Source organism: Marmota flaviventris, chromosome X, assembly GCF_047511675.1.
Source record: "Marmota flaviventris isolate mMarFla1 chromosome X, mMarFla1.hap1, whole genome shotgun sequence".
Lineage (NCBI taxonomy): Eukaryota > Metazoa > Chordata > Mammalia > Rodentia > Sciuridae > Marmota > Marmota flaviventris.
This window is the reverse complement of record NC_092518.1, coordinates 51,630,561-51,652,405: the sequence shown is the minus strand read 5'-3', so window position 1 is coordinate 51,652,405 and position 21,845 is coordinate 51,630,561. Positions and strand designations below refer to the sequence as shown.

Below are 21,845 nucleotides of genomic sequence, written 5' to 3'. Positions count from 1 at the left end.
CTGTGAGCCAATCATCAGCTGGCAGCTAGAAGTTTGCCAGCAGCTGGAAGTTTGCTGGGGCCCCTTCGGCTGTGGCTCTCAACACCACTGCACCGAACTACTGACCATGTAAGTCTTAAGACAAAAAAAAAAGAGAACATATATTAAATAAATTTTCTCATAATCAAAACTTTTCTACATGCTGCCCAAAAAGCAGATAAAATGAAAAATGATCAACATCCACATAATGAGAGTTAATTTTTAAAAATAACTCTATGGAGCCGGGGATGGTGGTGCATGCCTATAATCCCAGTGGTTTGGAAGGCTGAGGCAGAAGGATTACAAATTCAAGGTCAGCCTCAGCTACTTAGCAAGGCCCTAAGAAATTTACAAAGACCCATCTTGAAATAAAAAAAACAAAAAGGGTTGGGGATGTGACTCAGTGGTAAGCACCCCTGGGTTCATTCCCTGATGCCAAAAAATAAATTTCAAAAAGGGCTGCTGAGGGGCTGGGGATGTGGCTCAAGCGGTTGCGCGCTCGCCTGGTATGCATGTGGCCTGGGTTCGATCCTCTGCACCACATACAAAACAAAGATGTTGTGTCCGCTGAAAACTAAAAAATAAATATTAAAATTCCCGCCCCCCCCCTTTAAAAAAAAAAGGGGGGGGCTGCTGATGTGGCTCAGTGGTATAGCAACCTGGGTTCAATCCCTGGTACCAAAATAATAACAACAACAACTGTATGGAACAACTAGTATAAACTCACTCTGCAAATGACAAGGCAGACACCTGGGAAAGATACATGATTTGTCTAAGATCATACAATTATTTATGGGACAGAGCTAAGGCTACAAGATTTGACTCAGTTTGTTCAGTGTTCATTCCTCTATACTAGAACTTCTTTATACTGAAAAAAAAAATCCAAAGACTGTTAGTTTACTGACATTTAAGAACTGTTCTATTGGGGCTAGAAATATAGCTCCAGTGGTACAGTGCTTCCTTAGCATCATGAGGCCCTGGGCTCAAACCCCAGCACAAGCCACCCAAACAAAGAACTGTTGTTATAACCATGTTACCTCCAGGAAAACACCTGCAGGCATTATGGATATCTGTTAAACTTGTTGCCTTTCACAGAGGGGGAAATGAAAGTTAAACATCTTGCATGTCAGCTATCAAGCAGATCACAGGACAAGCATTAGGAAACATATATACAGAGATATTATTTAGACACTCCTTTTACTGTATTATTATATTCAACATTGCTAAAGAAAGATCTATGCATCCTTTTTCATTGACTTAAACAATGTGAAGTGCTTCTGACAATGTCAAACAGATCATTCAAGGTTTGGAGGAAAGCATTTCATATCAACCTAAAGCCCAAGTTTAGACTCCAAATGTAAAATAGCCACATAAATACAATTTCTTATTTAAAAAGTTATATCACACATCTATATAAAAATTCCTTTTTAAGTATGACATTTATCTTACCTATAAAGAACATGTATAACTGAAAGCTCAAAACTAATTACATTGAGGGCTGACAATAATAAGAACTAATCAAAATTAGGGTCACAATTTTTTTTTTCCTCCTTTGTACTGGAGATTGAACTCAGAGTCACTTGACAACTGAGCAACATCCCCAGCCCTTTTTTGTATTTTATTTAGAGACAGGGTCTCACTGAGTTTCTTAGGACCCCGCTAAATTGCTGAGGCTGGCTTTGGACTCACAATCCTCCTGCCTCAGCCTCCCAAGCAGCTGAGCCACTGGGATTACAGACATGGGCACAGGACAAATGTCCTTCTTTTCACCCTAACCCATAACATAACCAACAAATTAATATTTAAATGATTCCAAAATCCTTTAAGAAATTTACATTTCTGGGCTGGGGATGTAGCTTACTAGTAGAGAGCTTACCTAAAAAGTGTAAAGCCTTGGGTTCAAACCACAGTACCACAAAGAAATATTTAAAATTGCGTTTCTTCCCCCTCCACAAAGCAGAAGTGCAAATAATTGACATATAACATTTTTCAAAAATTAGGCTACCATCTTAACAGACTTGAAGACATTCATCATTTCTCAAATTGGATAACCGCTGCCTTTTTAAAGACCAATAACAAGTTTTACTGACATTTAAGAACTCCCTTTTCAACTCCCTTTTTGTAGGATTAAAATGACAAATTCCATGGGCTGGGGTTGTGGCTCAGTGGTAGAGCACTATCACCTGCGAGGTCCTGGGTTCGATCCTTAGCACCATATAAAAATAAATTAATTAATTAAATAAAGACATTTTTTAAATGACAAATTCCATCAAATTTCATAATATCAAGATCTTTACATGTAAGTACCCGTTAAGTTATAAATCAGATATTCATCTTTCATAATGTCAAAAACTGGAGAAAACAAACCAATCTTATTTAAAACACAAAACCAAAAAAACTTTTAAAAAAACCAAAACCTTTAAAGATTGAAAGCCAGATGTGAAGCAGTGCACCAGTAATCCCAGCTACTTTCAAGGCTCAGGTGGGAGGATCCCAAATTCAGGCCAGCTTGGGCAACTTAAGGAGAGCCTGCCTTAAAAAAAAATAAAAGGGCTGACAACATAGCTCAGTTGCAGAACACTTGCCTTGCATGTGCAAGGCCCTAGGTTCAATTCCCAGTACCACCAAAAAAGGTGGGGCGGGGGCTTTAAAGAGTGAACCAGAGATTATTCCATGTATGGTTTAGCCAGGTCATGGGTTAATTTTCCTTCCTCTTGCCTTTTGGCCATTTTTCCAACACAGAATTCTGGAACATTTCTTTTTTTTTTTTTTTTTTAATAAACAAAAGTAAAAATTTGGGCACAATTGTGCACAACTGTAAGCCTGGCAACTCAGGAGGACTGCAAATTCAAGGTCAGCCTCAGCAATTTAGCAAGGCCCCTAAGCAACTTAGTGAGACCTCCTCTCAAATTTTTTCAACAGGGCCAGGGATGTGGCTCAATGGCAAAGCACCCCTGGGCTAAATCCCCAATACCAACAAAAGAAATCAGAACTACTGGGAGTGTTGGTGGATGCCTGGAATTCCAGTTACTTGGAAGGCTAAGGGGAGAGAATCACAAGTTCAAAGTCAACCTGGGCAACCTGATGAGAACCTACAGAGCACCTACAAGCATGCACAAAGCCCTGGGTTCAATTCCCAGTACTTTTTTTTTTTTTTAAAGAACTAGTCTTTGTTTCCAACTTTTCAGTGCTCAACAGAAAATCTAAAGATGAAAAATCTGGAACTATGGTGTAAAATCTAATTAATGATAATGCATAGAACTGCTCAAATTCTTTCTGTCTCACATAAGAGAATCAACCATTCTTTGGTATTGTGGGCTTAATTTTCAAGCATTACCTGTCAGATTCTCCTTTAACTATCATTAAAAGCTTGAAGATGAGACTTCACCTGAGAAAGTTCTTCTCAACATCCACTTGAAGCTCTTGCACAGTAAATAATTAGGGCAGGTAAAATGTTTTAATTAATTCTCTACCATTATATATGTAGTTCCTTACAAGAGGTTTTTCACATCGTTTTTTTAAAAAGACATTTAGCCTTTTTAAAAATATTTTTTAGTTGTTGACAGACCTTTATTTTATTTATGTATTTATATATGGTGCTGCGAATTGAACCCAGTGCTTCACACATGCCTGGCAAGTGCACTACCACTGAGCCACAGCTCCTTCACATAGTTTTAAGACACTCCTCAAATTAAATGTTTCATTAGCTCACTATATCATACATCTGGACACAAAATGTGTATCATTATAAACAGCTAGAAAATCATAAACCCATAACAAATGACCATGACCAAGCTAACACAAACTACTTCTATCATAATAGTTGGGCTAAATTAAAATGGTCATGCCAGGCATGGTGGTGCATGCCTGTAACCCCAGCAACCTGGGGGCTGAGGCAGGAGGATCTCAAATTCCAGGCCAGCCTCAGCAACTTAGCAAGGCCCTAAACAACTTAGCAAGACCCTGTCTCAAAATAAAAATTAAAAGGGATAGGGATGTGGCTGAGTATTAAAGCACTTCTAGATTCAATTCCCAGTACCAAAAACTAAAACGAAGGAGTTGAAGGAGGCATTAATGCCTTGTGGTTAAGAACACAAGCTCTAATGTACAAAATCAGATCAAAAGAGAACACAAATTTGGGAGTCAACACTGGGTTCAATTCCAGCTCTATCAATTACAAGCTGAATAATTTCAGTCAAATTATTTTATTTCTCTATGCCTCAGTTTCCTCTTCATTTGTAAAATGGGGGAAATCAAGTAGTACCCTATGGGACATTTTGAGGATTAATCAAAATTACACAGATAAAGCCAGGCGTGGTGGCATACACCTGTAATCCCAGCATCTCCAGAGGCTGAGGCAGGAGGATTGCAAATTCAAAGCCAGCCTCAGCAACTTAGCAAGGCCCTCAACAGCTCAGCAAACCCTGTCTCTAAATAAAATACAAAAAAAGGGTGGGGAATGTGGCTGAATGGTTAAGTGCCCAGGGTTCAATACCTGGTACCCAAAAAAAATTATTACAGGTCAAAGAGAACAATGAGAACTCAATTTTTGTTATGAATATTACTCTAATCACCAGAATATCTACAAAAATTCAAGACCAGTAAGAAAAATTGGCATTGGCACAACATTAGACTATTCAGAAATCCTATACACAAAAAAGGTTGTAGCTCAGTGGTAGACCACTTGCCTAGCACATGTGAGGCACTGAGTTCGATCCTCAGCACCACATAAATAAATAAAATAAAGGTATTGTGTCCATCAATAACTAAAAATATTTTTTTAAAGAAAGGGAGAGGGAACTGGGTGTAGCAGCACACCCCTGTAGTCCCAGAAAAGGAAACAAATGGGAAAAAAAATACGAGTTCAACCTATGGTGGGTTTTTTTTTTTTTTGGGGGGGGGGCGGTGTTTCTTCTCTTCTTTTGAGACAGGATCTCAAGTTCCCCAGCCTTGTCTAGAATTCCTGTACTCAAAGGATCCTCCCACCTAACCCTCTAGGGAGCTGGGACTACAGTCCAATGCACAGATACAACCTATTGTTTTAAATGTAGACTTTATGAGACTTAATAAAATCTAGAAGTCCTGTTAAACTGTAAGGTACATGCTTATGAATATGAATGCCTATCAGCAGTTTGTCAACAATTTGTACCATATATCTCTTAGGAGTCCAATAACCCATAAATAGTTTCTTATACTTGAGTCAATTCAGAAATCAAGGCCACAATCTTTACACAACTAATGATCTATAACCTAAGAACTAAAGTGCATTCTCCCCTAGGTCAGGAAAACATCATCATCCATCTACTCCTTATTAATGCAAAAAAAACAGGCATAAGTAGTACCGGCTGATTCTCAAATTCTACATTTTAGCTGAAGTGCTCTGAAAACCTATGCCATTCTCATAGTTACTCAAAGGCACATTTTGCAAACTAGGAATGCAATTCTGATCCATGCTCCCTATAATTCTACTTTGCCACTAGGCACGAAGGATGCATAACCAGCAGAAAAATTAGCTATCAATTAGTAGGATGTAAAGTCAAATATAAAACTACCTGAAAAGCAATCCAGCCACCTAGATAAAAGTGATATACATTTCATATTAACTACCCAAATTTTAGACACAGTCAATAGGCAAACCAGAAACACGCGTGAAAAATAGCGTCAACCTAATAAACGTGCTTGAGAGGCGGCCTGCCAGACACAACTATGCTTGCAATAAATCTTACTTTTCATGAACCCACGTTCATCCCTCATGGAATAAATAAATAAAAACAGGATCTAATTACCTTTACTCGAAATCTGCCCATAAAGTTGGGGAAACACTTGATGTCCCATTAAAGCTGGACTTCCCAAAAAGTGGTATATTGGGATCCTCTGGAAGCAAAATCCTGCGTTAGTATGTCCCCCCACCCCCACAAACTAGGATAAATCCGAGAATACCCTTCACGATATGAAGTAGAAAAGGAATCTAAATACCTGGCAAGACACCCCACCCCACCCCCGACAAAAAAAAATGCCTCCAATATCTACAAAAAACAAAAACCCGCAGAGCCCCAGTACTTCCCGTCACCAGCAGTCTAAACGCCAGTAAGTAGTCCCAGGATCTCACAGCCCGCCCGCCCTTCCCCCCTCTTTTCACCCTCCCCCCTCTTTTCACCCTCCCCCCCTCTTTTCACCCTCCCCCCCTTCTTCCCCATGCAGTTTCTAGGCCCAAAGATTAGGAAGAATGACCGGGATACCAAAGACCGCCTCCGAATTTGGATTCTCAACCCCACAGACACCAAAACAAAAAAGTGGAGGCCAACCGAGCTTTGCCGGTTACAGAAGGATGGAAGAAGCTCCCAACACCACAGGCCGCGCCCCCGCCCCCACCCCCGATAGGAGCCTTCCTACGAAATGCCGAAACCCTACACACCTAAAGAGAAAATGATGCCTCCCTTTCCGCTAAACAACGCACAAGCCCAACCCACCAAGGGAAAGTCTTCCCAAACACCCCACTCAGATGGTGCTCAGGCCCGCATCGCTGGGGCCCTCGGGAAGGGGGTACATTTTACCTCATGGGCTCAGCAGTCATGTTTTCGCTTGATCGCCGCCTCGGCTTCTGTAGTCCTTTGGCGCCACTACGGTTCCGGCCCCAGATTACGATAAAAATGCCCTGGAATCTTAGTAGTCACTGTCGCCGGTGCTGGATCCTCCCCACTGCTCAAAGGCCGCTACCACTGCGACCGCCGCAGGAGCCGCGGAAACAAAGCGACGCCGCCGCAGCCGCCATTTTGTTGGGCCGAGGCTCAGGCAGGAGAATTGGCGCGTCCTCCCTCTTCCTCTTTCCGTCATCCATTGGCTACCTCCGCAACAGCTCAGAGTCTTATTGGCTGTGTAAATTCACCTTCTTTGGGGGCCTGTTGCTAAGGCGGTCCACGTCATTTGATCCCCTCCACCTTTTTAGCAGGGGGTCTGTTTCAGTCCTAGTTGACCTGAAAGTGATAGTGACGTATTTTGACTTTGTTTTCTGAAAATGCTCTGTTGGTCCATTTTCTTTTCTTTGACATAACTGATGAAACAACAGCAAGTTACGTTTATTGAGTACCAAATGCCGTTCACTACATTAATCCTTTATCTGGATTATCTCACATAATCCTTACACCTTCTTAAGTAGACAGACCTACAGTCTCAGAGCTGTGGAGTCGCAATTCAGATCAGACACCGCACTAAACCACTCATCTATATGGCCATCCTATAAAAAAATATTTTATCTCTATTATTCCAGTTTAACAGCGATTTCTTCACTGGATGTTTTATAGATAAAGTTCAGCTTATCAACATGCTTACAAATATATGTACATATACTTACAAATGTATTTAAATGGAAAAAAAAAACTTGAGGTTGAGTGAGGTGGTGCACTCCTCTAATCCCAGCGGCTTGGGAGACTGAGGCAGGAGGAGCACAAATTCAAAGCAAGCCTCAGCAATTTAGAGAGGCTCTGTTACAAGGTACAAAATGGCTGGGGAGGTAGCTCAGTGGTTGAGCTTCCCTGGGTTCAATCCCTGGTACTCAAAAACAAAAAAGTTCTTGGCCAACCTTAGCAATTTAACCAAACCATGTATCAAAATAATAATAAAATTAAATTAAAAGCCAGCTACAGTGGTGCACACCTGTAATCCCAGCAGTTTCCAGGAGGATGAGGTAGGAGGATGGCAATTTCAAAACCTGCCTCAGCAACTTAGCAAGGATCTAAGCAACTCAGCAGACCTGTCTCTATATAAAACATTGTTTTAAAATGGCTGGGCATGTGGCTCAGTGGTTAAGCTCCCCCTGGGTTCACTCTCTGGTACCAAAATAAATTTATTAAGTTAAATTTTTAAAGGATTGGGAACCAGGCATGGTGGTACATGTCTTTAATACCAGTGTGTGCCACAGGTGTGTGCCACCGCACTGGGCAAGACTTCTTTTTTTAGCAGGGTGCTGTGACACTGGTTCAAGAGATTGATACAGGAGGATTGCAAGTTTAAGGCCAGCCTCAGAAATTTAGCAAGGGCTTGAACAACTTAGTGAGACCCTGTTTCAAAATTTAAAATAACATAAGGGCTGCCAGGCTCGGTGGTGCACACTTATAATCCCAGCAGCTCAGGAGGCTGAGACAGGAGGATCAGGAGTTCAAAGCCAATCTCAGCAATGGCAAGGCACTAAACAATTCAGTGAGATCCTGTCTCTAAATAAAATACACAATAGGGCTGGGGGTGTGGCTCAGAGGTGGAGTGCCCCTGAGTTCAATCCCTGTTACCAAAACAAACAAATAAATAAAATAAAGGCTGGATATGTAGTTCAGTGCTTAAACTCCCCTGAATTCAACCCACAGTACCTTCCCCACAAAAAAGACAAATAAATTGCTGAAAAAATTAAATGTCAGCCAACTTGCATAACAGTTCTTCAAAAATTAAAAGAAGAAGCTGGGAGCCGTGGTGCACATCTGTAATCCCAATGGCTCAGGAAGCTGAGACGGGAGCATTGGGAGTTTAAAGCCATCCTCAGCAAAAGCAAGGCACTTAGAAACTCAGTGAGACCCTGTCTCCAAATAAAACACAAAATAGGGCTGGGGATGTGGCTCAGTGGTCAAGTGCCCCTGAGTTTAGTCCCAGGTACCCCCACCCCAAAAAAGAAGGGACTGTGGATATAGCCCAGTTGGTAGAGTGCTTGCTTCACATGCAGAAGGCCCTGGTTTAAATCCCCACCTATAAGGTCCTTGTTTAGCATCTGAACAGCCATCTTAAATGACAGCCATCATTTTAAGGAAAAAGTTTCCCTTTCCTACTCAAGGGCGTTTCTGAGAAAGGCTCACCACTCCCTCATACCAAACAAACTCTTAACGACCGCCCTCTGGCTCTGATTCCTGAGCCTGCCCCATAAAAGTCCCGAGAACCCAAGCCTGTTTTGCCTCTCTCCTTCAGAGAGATGGTCTTTATTTATCAGCTCTGACAAATAAACTGTCGTGTGTACCTCTGCCTGGTCCTGGTCTTTCATTTGTCACATACCCATCTCTTGTTTCTTGCTTTCCCTTCACCATCACCACACACACACAAAAAAAAAAAATGAAAAGAAGATGAAGACATTCTCAAATAAACATAATTGTTCCTAGTACCCATGCTCAACAAGAAATGCTATGAGTTTTGGGGGCAGAAATGAAAGGACACTAGATAGTAATGCAAAATTATACGAAGATGCATGCGACACTGGATTGGCATTGGTACCACAAAAGAAAAAAAAGGAAAGAAAAAGAAAAAAATGTATGAAAAAATAAGAAACACTATGCTGGGCACAGTGGCGCACTCCTGTAATTTCAGCAGCTCAGGAGACTGAGGCAGGGGGATTGGGAGTTCAAAGCCAGCTTCAGCAACATAGCAAGTCCCTAAGCAACTCAGTGAGACCCTGTCTCTAAATAAAATACAAACTGGGTTGGGGAAGTGGCTTAGTGATCAAGTGCCTCTGAGTTCAATCCCCAGTACACACACACACACACACACACACACACAAAGAAGATGATAATTAATTATTATGATGATTTTTTTTGTGGTACTGGAGATTGAAGCCAAGGCCATCTGCATGCTAGGCAGGGTCTCAAACACTGAGATACATCCCCAACTTTTTTATTTTGAGACAGGATCTCCATAAATTGCTAGGATGGCCTTGAATTTGAGATCTTCCTGCCTCAGTCTCTGGGATGACAGGCATGGGCCACTGTATGCAGTTAATATTAGATTATTAAATAACAATAAAATAAATTTTTTAAAGAAACAGGATCTTGCTATATTGCCCAGGTTGGTCCCAAACGCTTGGAACTATAGGCTTGCGCTGCTGGGGCCTATTCCTAAAGATAACTTTTTTGGGGGTATTGGGGATTTAACTCAGAGGTAATGGCAATGAACAAGTAAGCCACATCTCCAGTGCTTTTTATTTTTTTTTATTTTGAGACAAGGTCTCACTAAGTTGCTTAGGGTCTCACTAAATTACACAGACTGGAGTTGAACTTGCAATTCTCCTGACTCAGAGTCCCTAGAGACTAAGATTACAGGTATGCATCACTGCACCTGGCTCTAAAGATTATTTTTTAAGGAAGCAAGTCTAGATGTATAGATATGAAGTGATTTCCTGGTTATATTCTCTTTTTTTAATTTTTTTTTTAGTTGTAGGTGGACACAATGCCTTTATTTTATTTATTTATTTTTATGTGGTGTTGAGGATCAAACCCAGTGCCTCATCTGCACTAGGTAAGTGCTCTGCCACTGAGCCACAAACCCAGTCTCCCTGGTTATATTCTTTTTTTTTTTTAAATGTTTTTTAGTTGTAGATGGACACAATATCTTTATTTTACTTTTTTATGTGGTGCTGAGGATCGAACCCAGGGCCTCGCACGTGCTAGGCGAGCGCTCTACCACTGAGCCCCAGCCCCAGCCCCCCTGGTTATATTCTTAAATGAAAAAGCAAAACCAGGCAGAATGCCTATAATCCCAGCCACTCAGGCTGAGGCAAGAGAATCACAAATTCATGGCTAGCTTGGGCAATTTGGTAAGAACCTATATCAAAAAACAAAAAGGGTTAGGTATGTAGCTCAGAGGTAGAGCACTTGCCTGGCATGTGTAAGGCCTTGGATTCATTCTCCAGCACTGCAAACAAAGAAATTAGACAAACCTAAGAGAATGGATTGATACTTCAAGTAATCATAGTTGTTTTTCATGCTGCTGATTTAACCCAGAGCCTATTGAAAGTTAGGCAAGGGCTCTACCACTGAGGTATAACCAAACCCCAGGGAAAATGGAATCTTTAACAGTAAATCAAACAAACTTCATCAGGTAGCTCCAAACCAAATAAGGAGTTCAATTAATGAAGCTGTATTGAAGTAGACTGAAGTTGGGGGCCTCTCTGAATCAAGAACAACTTCCTCAAGCTGAGAGTGGAGGCTGAGGGGCTATCCCTATTGGTGTGTGGGAGACTCCCCCTTCTCAGAGAAGAACATCATAGAATCCCTTACCCCTCCCCCTCCTCTCCAAAGGGCGCCAAGCCAAGAGCACCAAATTCAAAGGTTTCTTCAACCAATTCCCACAGGACACAGTGTCCTGAGTCACCCTGCCAATCAGCACCCGCCACATCCCCTACACAACCGTTCTTAAGCCGAAGCTTGTGAACACAGGCTCTCTTCTCTCTTCTCTCTGTCCTCTGCCCTCTGCCCTCTGCCCTCTTCCTCTTCTTTCTCTCCTCTCTCTTTCTGTTCTCCTCTTCTCTCTCTGCTCTCTGCCTCTTCTTCGGGCAGCCCCCCAATAAAATCTCTTGGTTGAATCTCCATCTAGGGTGAGTCACTCGCCTTTTAGTCCCCACCGCAAGTATAAATGGAAACCAAGGAAGCTTAGTGGAGATTGTCCCCTGCCCAGGCCTATCTAGCAGAGGCTAACTGAATCTACATATATATATCACCTGGTTTTTGTTCCTATAAATTGTAACTGCTTCTGTAGGTCCAACAGAAAGAATATAGCTCCTTCTCCCAGGGTTGGTCAAACTGCATCAAATTCGTTTTTCCTGCCAGGTGCAGTGGCACACACCTGTAATCTCAGCAACTCAGCAGGCTGAATCAGGAGGATCCTGAGTTCAAGGCCAGCCTCTGCAACTAAGGGAGACCCTATCTTTAAATAAAATACCAAAAAAGGGGGGGGGGCTGAGGATGCAGTGTGCACACACTCACACATACACACACAAATAATTTTCCCATCTTTTTCCTATTTCTTATGCAGGTGAGCATCTGAATCCAGCCACCTAGGATCCAGACAGGGTTCCTGGGCTGAGCTGATGGTAAAAGTATTGTTTAAATAGTCTAAACTTGAGACAATTTTATAATTAAGGTGTTTAACTATACTTGCCAAATTTTCTAAACTTTCAAAAACACTTACTAATAGAAATACAGGAGGGCTGGGGCGGTAGCTCAGTGGCAGAGTGCTTGCCTAGCATGCGAGAGGTACTGTTTTATTTTGTATTTTCTTTAGAGACAAGGTCTCACTGAGTTGCTTAGCACCTCACTTTTGCTGAGGATGGCTTTGAACTTGAAATCCTCCTGTCTCAACCTCCTGAGCCACTGGGATTACAGGTGTGTGCCACTCATCCCAGCTATGCTGGAATTTTGTTAAATCTGAGATACAGTTTTCATTGTCTTTTACTTGTCTTCAGATGCTGTTAGGCTTCAATGTTGGCCAGGAACCAAGACTAAGTATTCTTTGTGCTTCTGGTTTGAGTCTTTCCAAGTAGAATGAAAAAAAAAATTCTTGATTCAAAGAAGTGAGGAGTCAGGCACGGTGAGGCACACCTGTATTCCCCATGGCTAAGGAGGCTCATGCAGGATGATTACAAGTTCAAAGCCAGCCTCAGCAATTTAATGAGGCCCTAAGCATTTTTGAGACCTTGCCTCAAATAAAAAAATAAAAAATGGTTGGGAATGTGGTCCAGTGTTTAAGAGCCTCTGGGTTCAAACTCTGGAACAAAAAATAAAAGGGGGGAAAGCTGGGGAGCCAAGCCCAGTGGCTAATGTCTATAATCCCAGCAGCTCAGGAGGCTGAGGCAGGAGGATCACAAATGCCAGGTCAGCCTCTGCAATTTAGTGAGGCTCTAATCAATTTAGTGAGACTCTGTCATTCAACCCCCAGTACAAAAAACAAACAAACAGGACTGGGGTTGTGACTCAGAGGTAGAGCACTTACCTAGCATGTGTGAGCCACTGGGTTGGATCCTCAGCACCACATAAAAATAAAATAAAGATGTTGTGTCCACCTACAATTTAAAAATAAATGTTTTTAAACAAACAAACAAAAAACCCCATAAGAAAACCCCATGTCTCCCACCCCACCCCCCCAAAAAAAGGAGAAAAAAGAAATTTCAATTACCATGTAACTATTTGGGTATGACTCAGGATTCAAATGATTCAGACTTCAGATTCTTAAGTACTGAAATGATACTATACCAATAAAAAAATACTTGTTTTGGCATTTCAGTGCTTTAAAATATCTATCCTTTGAGGTAATCATCTTTTACAAATTCAATCCCATCACAGAAGCCTGCCCTCCTACCCCAAGAACATGATCACACCCTTTGCTGTACCCACATGTTTTTCCACTAGCCATAGAATTGCATTTGCTCTTAGTTTTTGATTGTTTTTATTTGTTTTTGTGCCAGGGCCTGAGCTACATTCCCAGCACAGGCTTGCATTTGTTTTACATGTTTGTCTCTACCACAAGACAGCAAGCAAATGAAGAGTGAAGCCCATTTTTTTCTTCTTTGTTCAATTGGTGAATATTTGCTAAGCATGTACTATGTAGGAATGTTAAAAAATAAGCTTAGAATGATGAGTAGGATAGTGCCTCTGTCTTAAAGAGCTTAAAGTTTCATGTGCGTAGGACAATTACAAGAGTAACAGAAATCAGCATATACTGAAAAATAGGAAGTAAATGGAACTCAAAATGGCAAGTCAGGAAAGCTCCCCAGAAGTTATGTTTGCAGGGGGAAGTTTGTGTTTGAACCGGGAGAAAGCATTTCATTAATTTATTTGAAGAATATAAAAAGAACTTCAGATCCAAAGTTCTGTAGCTACATTTTCTAACCAGAGAGCCTTAGCCAGGCATTATAAACTGGAAGATTCAGACCAAATCATTTCTGAGCCTGGATACTGGGTGGAGTCAATAGCTATAGTCATCTTAATGATTTTTTTTCCAGCTGGAAGTGATTACTTACAAAGCACTCATTGGAATATTACTAATCATCACACTGATTTTGCAGGCAGGGTTTAGCTAACTGTCCTTAAAGTATCACCCAAAAGAGCCCAACGACCATTTCTCAGCATTTCCACCATGAGTCATACTCTTTCCAGCTGTCTGTACTCTTATTTTCAGGACCCACATGAAAGATCAAGCATTAAGTGGTGTCAGTGAGGATGTAACAACTATGTTTGTGGCCAAGGCATTGGTATATATGTATGTATGTATGTATGTATGTATGTGTACATACTTGGGAATTGAACCCAGAGGCACTCTACCACTGAGCTTCATCCCTAGACCTTTTTTTTAAAATTTTAGACAGGGTCTCAATAAGTTCCTTATGGCCTTGCTAATTTGCTGAGGCTGGCCTCCAATTTGTGATACTCATGCCTCAGCCTCTTCAATTCCTGGAATTACAGGGGTACATCACCACACCAAGCCCATATTAACTATTTTTAAGTGTACAGTTCTATAGAATTAAGTTTATTCACATTGTTGTGCAACAAATTTCCAGAAATCAACTTCTTTTTTGGTGGTGCTGTGGACTAAACCCAGGGCCTTGAGCTAACACCCCCAGCCCACAACTATTTTCATCTTGTAAAACTGAAACTCTATACCCACAAAAACCTTCTATTACCTGTTTGTGTGTGTGTGTGTGTGTGTGTGTGTGAGAGAGAGAGAGAGAGAGAGAGAGAGAGAGAGAGAGAGAGAGAGAGAGAGACTGGCTTATTTCATTTAATATTACATCCTCAAAGTTCAATCATGATGCATTATGTATTGGAACTTTCTTCCTTTTTTAAATATTTATTTTTTAGTTGTAGTTGGACACAATACCTTTATTTTATTTATTTTTATGTGGTGCCGAGGATTGAACCCACAGCCTCGCACTTGCTAGGCGAGCGCTCTACCACTGAGCCACAACTCCAGCTCCTCTTTATTTTATTTTTATGTGGTGCTGAGGATCGAACCCAGTGCCTCATACATGCTAGGTGAGCACTTTACAACTGAGCCACAACCCCAGCCCCTTGTTCCTTTTTTTTTTTTTTTAATAAGATGGGGTCTCCTTAAATTGCCCAGGCTGGTCTCAAGCTCTTGGCCTCAAGTGATCCTCCTGCTACTATGCTGAGCTTCAAACTACCTTCCTTTTTAATGCTGAATAATATTGCATTGTATTATATACGTTTTGCTTATCCATTAATTTGATTATGGACATTTAGGTTGCTTCTTCCTTTTGGCAAGTGTGAATAATACTGTTATGAATACGGGTGTACAAATATATCTTCAAGTCCCTGCTTTTGATGTTTTTATATATTCTTTCTTTGATGTTTGTTTGTGTGTGTGGTACTGGCAACTGAACCCAGAGTCTTGCCCATGTTAGACAAAGCACTCTGCCACTGATCTACATTCCCAGACCCTTTTGTATCATTTTGAGACAGGAGTTCCCTAAATTACCAATGCTAGCCTTGAATTTGTGATCCCTGCTTCAGCCTCTGGAGTAAGTGAGATTACAGGCTTGTGCCATCCTGCTTAGTGAAAGGAAAGTGAAGAACCAGGAGATGGGTGAGTGAGAAGTGAGACAGAGACAAGGCAAAGATACACCTGAGAGTTTATTTGTCAGAGTTGACAAATAAAGGCCATCTCTCCATAGACAGAGACAAAACAGGCTTGGGGTTTGGGACTTTTATGGGGCAGGCTCAGAGATTAGAGCTGGGCGGGTTCTAATGGAGGTGGTTAAGCATGGGATTGGTATGAGGGAAAGGTGATACACCCTTGGGTGGGAAAAAATGGGAAGTGAAAGGTCAGGTTGGTATGAAGGAGTGGTGAGCCTTTCTCAGAAAGGCTCTTAGGCAGGAAAGCGAAATTTTTCTTAAAATGGTGGCTGTCATTTAAGATGGCTGTCTAGATGCTAAGCAAGGACCTTACATTCTCCCCTTTTTTGTTTGTTATTGGGCCCCTGAGGGACAGGGGCGTAGAACAATCTTCTGTAGCTTCTTCCTGCTGGGAAGGGGTGGTGTCTGGACCTTTGTTAGGGGTGTTGGTTGTCATTGAGGCAATGGTGATGGTCAAGGGGTACTGGGCAATGCTGACTCTGGATGGCCCAATTTTGGAGAGGGATTGGAATTTCTATAACAGAAACTGGTTTCTTTGAATCTAATCTTGAATAAATCTAATGACATGGGGGCAAGCATTAGCAAAAGGCCTATGACAAGGAGAGAGGTCAGGAAAGGAAGTGTCCACCAGAGAAGGGGGTTACTTAGCTGCCTTCCTTCAGTTCCAATGGCAGTGGGAAGCTTTGAGGCCTGAAAGAGATCAGAGATAAAGGAGGCATTAGTAATTGAAGTTCCCTTGGTGGCAAGGAATCCACACTCCTTCCAAATAGTAGAGTGGAAGAGAAGTATGTGGAAAGCATATTTAGAGTAAGTACAGACATTGAGGGAGGCTCCCTTTGCCAACTTAAAGGCTCTGGAAGGGCAACAAGTTCAGCCTGCTGATTGGATGTATTATTGGGGAGGGGAGCCACTTCCATAACTGAGGTTAGAGAGACTATAGCATCCCCTGCCCAATGAACTCCCTCCTGAAGGAAGGAGAAACCATCTGTGAACCATGTGTATGTTGCCTGGAGCAAGGGGCCTTTACATCAGGAGCCAAATGGAGTGGAGCTAAGTGGGCCAGGAGGCAGCTGAGAGGTGAGTCAGATGGGATTTGGGAGTTCCCCATGGCTAGTTGGAGTCTGGGACTGAGAGAAGGGAGTCACCCACTACTTCCCTAGTCCTGCCTGGGCTTTGCCAAGAGAGTCTTGGTTGCCTGGCCAGGGCTTTCATGAGCTCTGCTGAGGAGCTAAGAACCAAGACCTGAGAGTGAACTCTCCAAGGGGAAGGGGTTAGGAGTTCCCCATGGCGAGTTGGAATGAACTCACCAAGGAGAATGGGTGGAAAAGAATCTTGGTGCTGGACCAAGATCTAAGTTCTAGAGAGGAGGCTTGTCATTGCCATCTCTAGACTTGTGAAGAGGAGGGGAGGGGGAGGGCTAAGTCACTTACCCAAATGAGGCTGGAGTGAGGTTGAAGAAGAACACTAGGTGAATGGAAGAATGTATGTGGTAATTGTCCTGGGCCCTCAAGCCAGGATCCCAATGCAGCTCTAATCCCAAGAGGGGAGAGCAAAGCAGATGGGAGAATGTGCTGGAGTCACTGGCTTCAATGAAAGAAAAGTGGAGCAGGACTAATCACACACACCCTGAGGTAAGAAGTGGGTTTATTGTCAGGAGCCTGAGAAGGCTGCTCTGCAAAAAGAGAGGGACAGCAGCAGCAAGGAGGGAGAGCAGGGATTGTGATTGGACCAGAATATGGAGGGGATTTTTGAGATGGATGTGAATGGGCTTGTGGCGTGAAGTAATAGAAGGACTTGAAACATCCCATACAGTAGGGTCCACCTCAGAAGGGAGTAATGGGAAGGCACTGGTAGTTAAAATAGGGGATGGTCCTAAGGTAAGGGTGAGGACCAGGGGAGCGGCAGGCAAGACTGCATGGAAGCATATATGAGGAGAAAAGGAAAGTGTAGCCCCCAACTTTGTAAGGATGTCCTTTCCCATAAGGGGAACAGGGCACTATGGAATGACCAAAAAGTAGTGGGTAAAAATTAGAGAGCCAAAAGCGCAAACAAGGCTAGGTGTCTGTAAGGGTTGGTAGTAGGCCCCCAGAACTCCTTGAGGACTGAATATGTAGCCCTGGTGTCTAGAAAGGAGACAGGTCTACCTGAAATATGCAGAGTTACCCTGGGTTCCCATGGAAAGAAGGTAGTGGTCAGGTGATGGGAACCTGGGCTGCATCAGTCCTCTACAGCCAGTCCTAAGAGCTGGAAAGGGGAACCAGAAGGGCTGGATGGCTGGAGGCAATATGGGATCAGGGACAGTCAACAGTCCAGTGTCCCTCCTGATGGCATTTAGGACAAGGGCCGGGAGGCTTGAGAAGCTTGGGACATGACCCAATGACCCATCTGACTACATTTAAAACAGGGTTCGGGCAGTCCCAGTGGAACCAGGGACAGATGCTGAGTCCAACAGATGGCTTGAGTGAGCATTTGATATTTCTGCTTCTGGGCCTTCTCGTCTCTTTATTATAAACCTTAAAGGCCACTCTCAGAACCTCAGCTTGGGGAGTTAGGGGCTCCCTTTTGAGGCACCTTAGTTTGGCCTTAATATTGGAGAAACTCTATGAGAAAAAGTAGGTCATTAGTAGTTGTCTCCCATCTAGAGTCTCGGAGTCCAGATTAGTATATTGTAATAAAGCCTTGGTCAGGTGATCTAAAAATGATGAAGGGTTTTTGTTTTTATCTCGGATGACTTCCTGGGGCTTTTCATAGTTGATAGCCTTATGGGCTGCCTTTCTAAGTCCTGCCATGAGGCAAGTAATGAATTGGTTTCTACTAGTTACCCTTCTAGGTGAATTATAATCCCAGTTGGAGTTTTGATCAGGAACTGCTTCAGTGCCAATCGAATGGGCAGGGGAGGTCTGATGTACCTCATCAGCATAATTTCTAGCTTGCTCCCAAACTCTCCTGTGCTCCTTGTGCAGGAGGGTGTTAGACAAGATCATATGGACATTGTGGAAGGTCAGATCATATGATTGAGTCAGATATTGAAACTCTTTGACATATGTGGTGGGGCTTGAAGTATAAAACCCAAGCTGCTTTTCTATCTGTGAAAGATCTGACAAAGAGAAAAGTCACATGAACCCAGATTACACCATTTACCCTAGCCATCTCACTTAGAGGATACAGACATGCAGGTTGGGCAGCGGCAGCCCGTGAGTGTGTGGCAGGAGGAGAGAAGGGTGGAGGGGCCGAGGGGACAGTTGCTGTGGTGGCTTCATCAGAAAGAGAATTGTGGCATGGCGGGAGCTCATCTGCTGGGTTGAAGGAGGAGGAGTCCTGGGTAGTATTTTCTGACCCTTTGGAAGCAGGTGTAGGGGAGATGAGAGCTAAGAGGACTTGTGCAGTAGAGCAAGAGTTGCAGAGAGAGGGCTGAGAACGTAGAGAGAAGAAAACCTGAACATATGATATCTCTTTCCATTTTCCTGAGTGCTCACAATAGTTGAAAAGATCCCTGATAATATTGGGATCTAGAGTGCCGTTAAGTGGCCATTTAGAGTCCAAAGGATATTGAGGCCAGATCTGATTGCACAAATGGATAAGTTTTGGGGGTTTAGGTCCTGGGTAAGAGAGACTCTAGGTTAGCCAGGAGGCAGCCTAGAGGACTATGGGAGGGAATGGATAAGGAGCCACCTATGATGAGATTTAGGAGGTGAGTTTAGAGGTGGGGCATCCCCTAGTCTCTAGAATTACCCAGTTGAGAGGATGGTTACATTCAGGGGGTCATCACCACCACTTCGTAAGCGTAGGGGGGGGTAGGGCCCTTAGAGGCACTTAGGCATCCAGATGGGACTATATAGGGGTAGAAGCCATAGAGATTAACCCAAGGCCGAGAGGTAGTCTCACCAGGAACAACTCCCAATCACCCTCGGTGGTTTTTCTCAAAATCCAGGACCCCCCCCCCACCCCGAAAAAAAATCACTTAAAGATTTGGTTGGCAGTAGAGATCAGCTGTAGCTGTGAAAGCTATGGCTGGGGTGCTCTTGACCACACAGTAACCCTGGGAGTGCAGGACAATCAACAGTCACTTCCTGGGACCCATAGGTCTTTTAGGTTGACTGGAGACAGGGGTCTTACCTGAAATGTCTGGTGGTAGGTGAAGAGAGGGAGTTTGGCAGAATGGAGGCCTGGTCCCACAATGAATTTTGATTGTGGCCCAAGGATGCTCAGTGACCCTCGAAGAGGGGAGCAGGCACACCGGGGAACCCAAATCTGGGTTTCAGCACCAATGAAAGGAAAGTGAGGAACAGAGAGATGGGTGGGTGAGAAATGAAAGATCCAGACCAGGCAGAAATACACACAATAAAAAGGTCATCTCTCCATAGATGGAGAGAAGCAAAACAGGCTTGGGGTTTGGAACTTTTATGGGGTAGGCTCAGGGATTAGAGCTGGGCAAGTCCTAATATGGTAGGTTAATGGTGGGGTTGGTATGAGGGAGTGGTGAGCCTTTCTCAGAAATGCCCTTGGGCAGGAAAGCAAAATTTTTCTTAAAATGGTGGCCATCATTTAAGATGGCCATCCAGATGCTAAGCAAGGACCTTACACTTAGTTTGGTAAATTTATTTATTTATTTATTTTATATCTTTATTTTGTTTCTATGTGGTGCTGAGAATCGAACCCAGTGCCTCATTCATGCTAAGTGAGCATGCTACCACTTGAGCCACATCCCCAGCCCCAGTAAATTTATTTTTATTTTTAAAGGAACCTCTATACTCTTTTCCATAGCTACTGTACCATTTTACATTCCCATCAACAGTGCACAAAGATTTCAAAATTTCCATATCCTTTCCATCTTTGTTTTGTTAAAATTTCTGTTCTCTTTTTTAAATAAATGTTTCAATTGTAGGTGGACACAATACCTTTATTTTTTTGTTGTTGTTTTTATGTGATGTTGAGGATGGATCTCAGTGCCTCACACATGCTAGACAAGCACTCTACCACTGAGCTACAACGCCAGCCCATTACTTTGTTTTTTTAAAATAGCATTTTATTTTATTATTGAGACAGGGTCTTGCTAAGTGGTTGAGACTGGCCTTAAGTTTACAATCCTCCTGCCTTAGCCTCCTCAGTTGCTGGGATTACAGGCACGTGTGACACTATGCCTGGTTTGTTTTTCTGATAGTAACTACCTTAAAAAGTGAGATGGTATCTCAGGATTTTTTTTTTTAAGAGAGAGTGAGAGAGGGAGAGAGAGAGAGAATTTTTTTAATATTTATTTTTTAGTTCTCCGCGGACACAACATCTTTGTTTGTAATGTGGTGCTGAGGATTGAACCCCGGCCGCACGCATGCCAGGCGAGCGCGCTGCCGCTTGAGCCACATCCCCAGCCCCCAGGATTTTGATTTGTTTTGTTTTTATGGTGCTGGGGGTTGAACCCAGGGCCTTATGCATGCAAGGCAAGCACTCTACCAAATTAGCTATATCCCAGCCCTTAGGGTTTTGATTTGTATTTCCCTTATGGTTAGTGATGGGCACTCATTTATTTATCGCCCCCCCCCCCGCCTTTTTTTTTTTTTGGTACCAGTGATTGAGCTCAGATGTACTTAACCACTGAGCTACACCCCCAGCCCTTTTTATTTATTTTATGTAATTTAAATATTTATTTTGGTACTGAGGGGTGCTACCACTAAAATACATCCTCAGCCCTTTTTATTTTGAGACAGGGTCTCACTAAGTTGCTGAGGGCCTTGCTAAATTTTTGAACTTTGCCTTGAACTTTTGAGATACTCCTATTTCAGCCTTCCATGTTGCTGGGCTTACAGGGGTGTGTCATGGCGCCGACCCCACTCCTTCCTTTTTTTTTTTTTAAATTTTGAGACAGGGTCTCGCTAAGTTGCTGAGCCTCAAACTTGCTGTCCTCCTGCTTCAGTCTCCTGAAACACTGGGTTTATAAGCATGCGCCACCATACCAGGCTGGCCTTTCTATTTTTTGTGTGTGGGGAGGTTACTGAGAATCAAACCCAGAAGTGCTTTACCATTGAGCTAAATCCCTAGTCCTTTTTAATTTTGAGGCAAGTTCTTGCTAAATTGCTGAGGCTGGCCTTGAATTTGTGACCCTCCTGCCTCAGCCTACCTAGTCACTGGGATGACAGCGGTGTGCCATTATACCTTTTGTATTCTTTTTTGGGGTACTGGGGATTGAACTCAGGGGCCCTCCACCACTGAGCCACATCCCAAACCCTATTTTGTATTTTATCAGAGACAGGGTCTCACTGAGTTGCTTAGTGCCTTGCTAAATTGCTGAGGCTGGCTTTGAACTCTGGATCCTCCTTCCTCTGCCTCCCAAGCCACTGGGATTAGAGATGTGCACCACTGCACCTGGCCTGGCATTCATATTTTTAATTCTCTAATTATATGCAGGAATATTTGAGAACATTGACTTTAAGGGATGTA

The 21,845-nt window shown here is 42.9% G+C and overlaps 1 protein-coding gene across 7 annotated transcripts in view; it reads right to left on the bottom strand.

The window, feature by feature from the left end:
- Atrx (ATRX chromatin remodeler) overlaps positions 1 to 6,795 on the bottom strand; it is a 224,947-nt gene extending 218,152 nt beyond the window's left edge. For 5 of the 7 annotated variants that reach the window (XM_027922953.2, XM_071606695.1, XM_071606696.1 and 2 more), the window contains exon 1: positions 6,573 to 6,795. In XM_027922953.2, the coding sequence (XP_027778754.2) occupies positions 6,573 to 6,592 (20 nt within the window). In that variant the 5' untranslated portion in view covers positions 6,593 to 6,795. Of the gene's footprint in view, positions 1 to 5,804; positions 5,893 to 6,257; positions 6,304 to 6,572 lie in introns of those variants that run through there. The other 2 variants (XM_071606698.1, XM_071606697.1) reach the window with 2 other exon arrangements.
- Between the last annotated feature and the right edge of the window lie 15,050 nt (positions 6,796 to 21,845).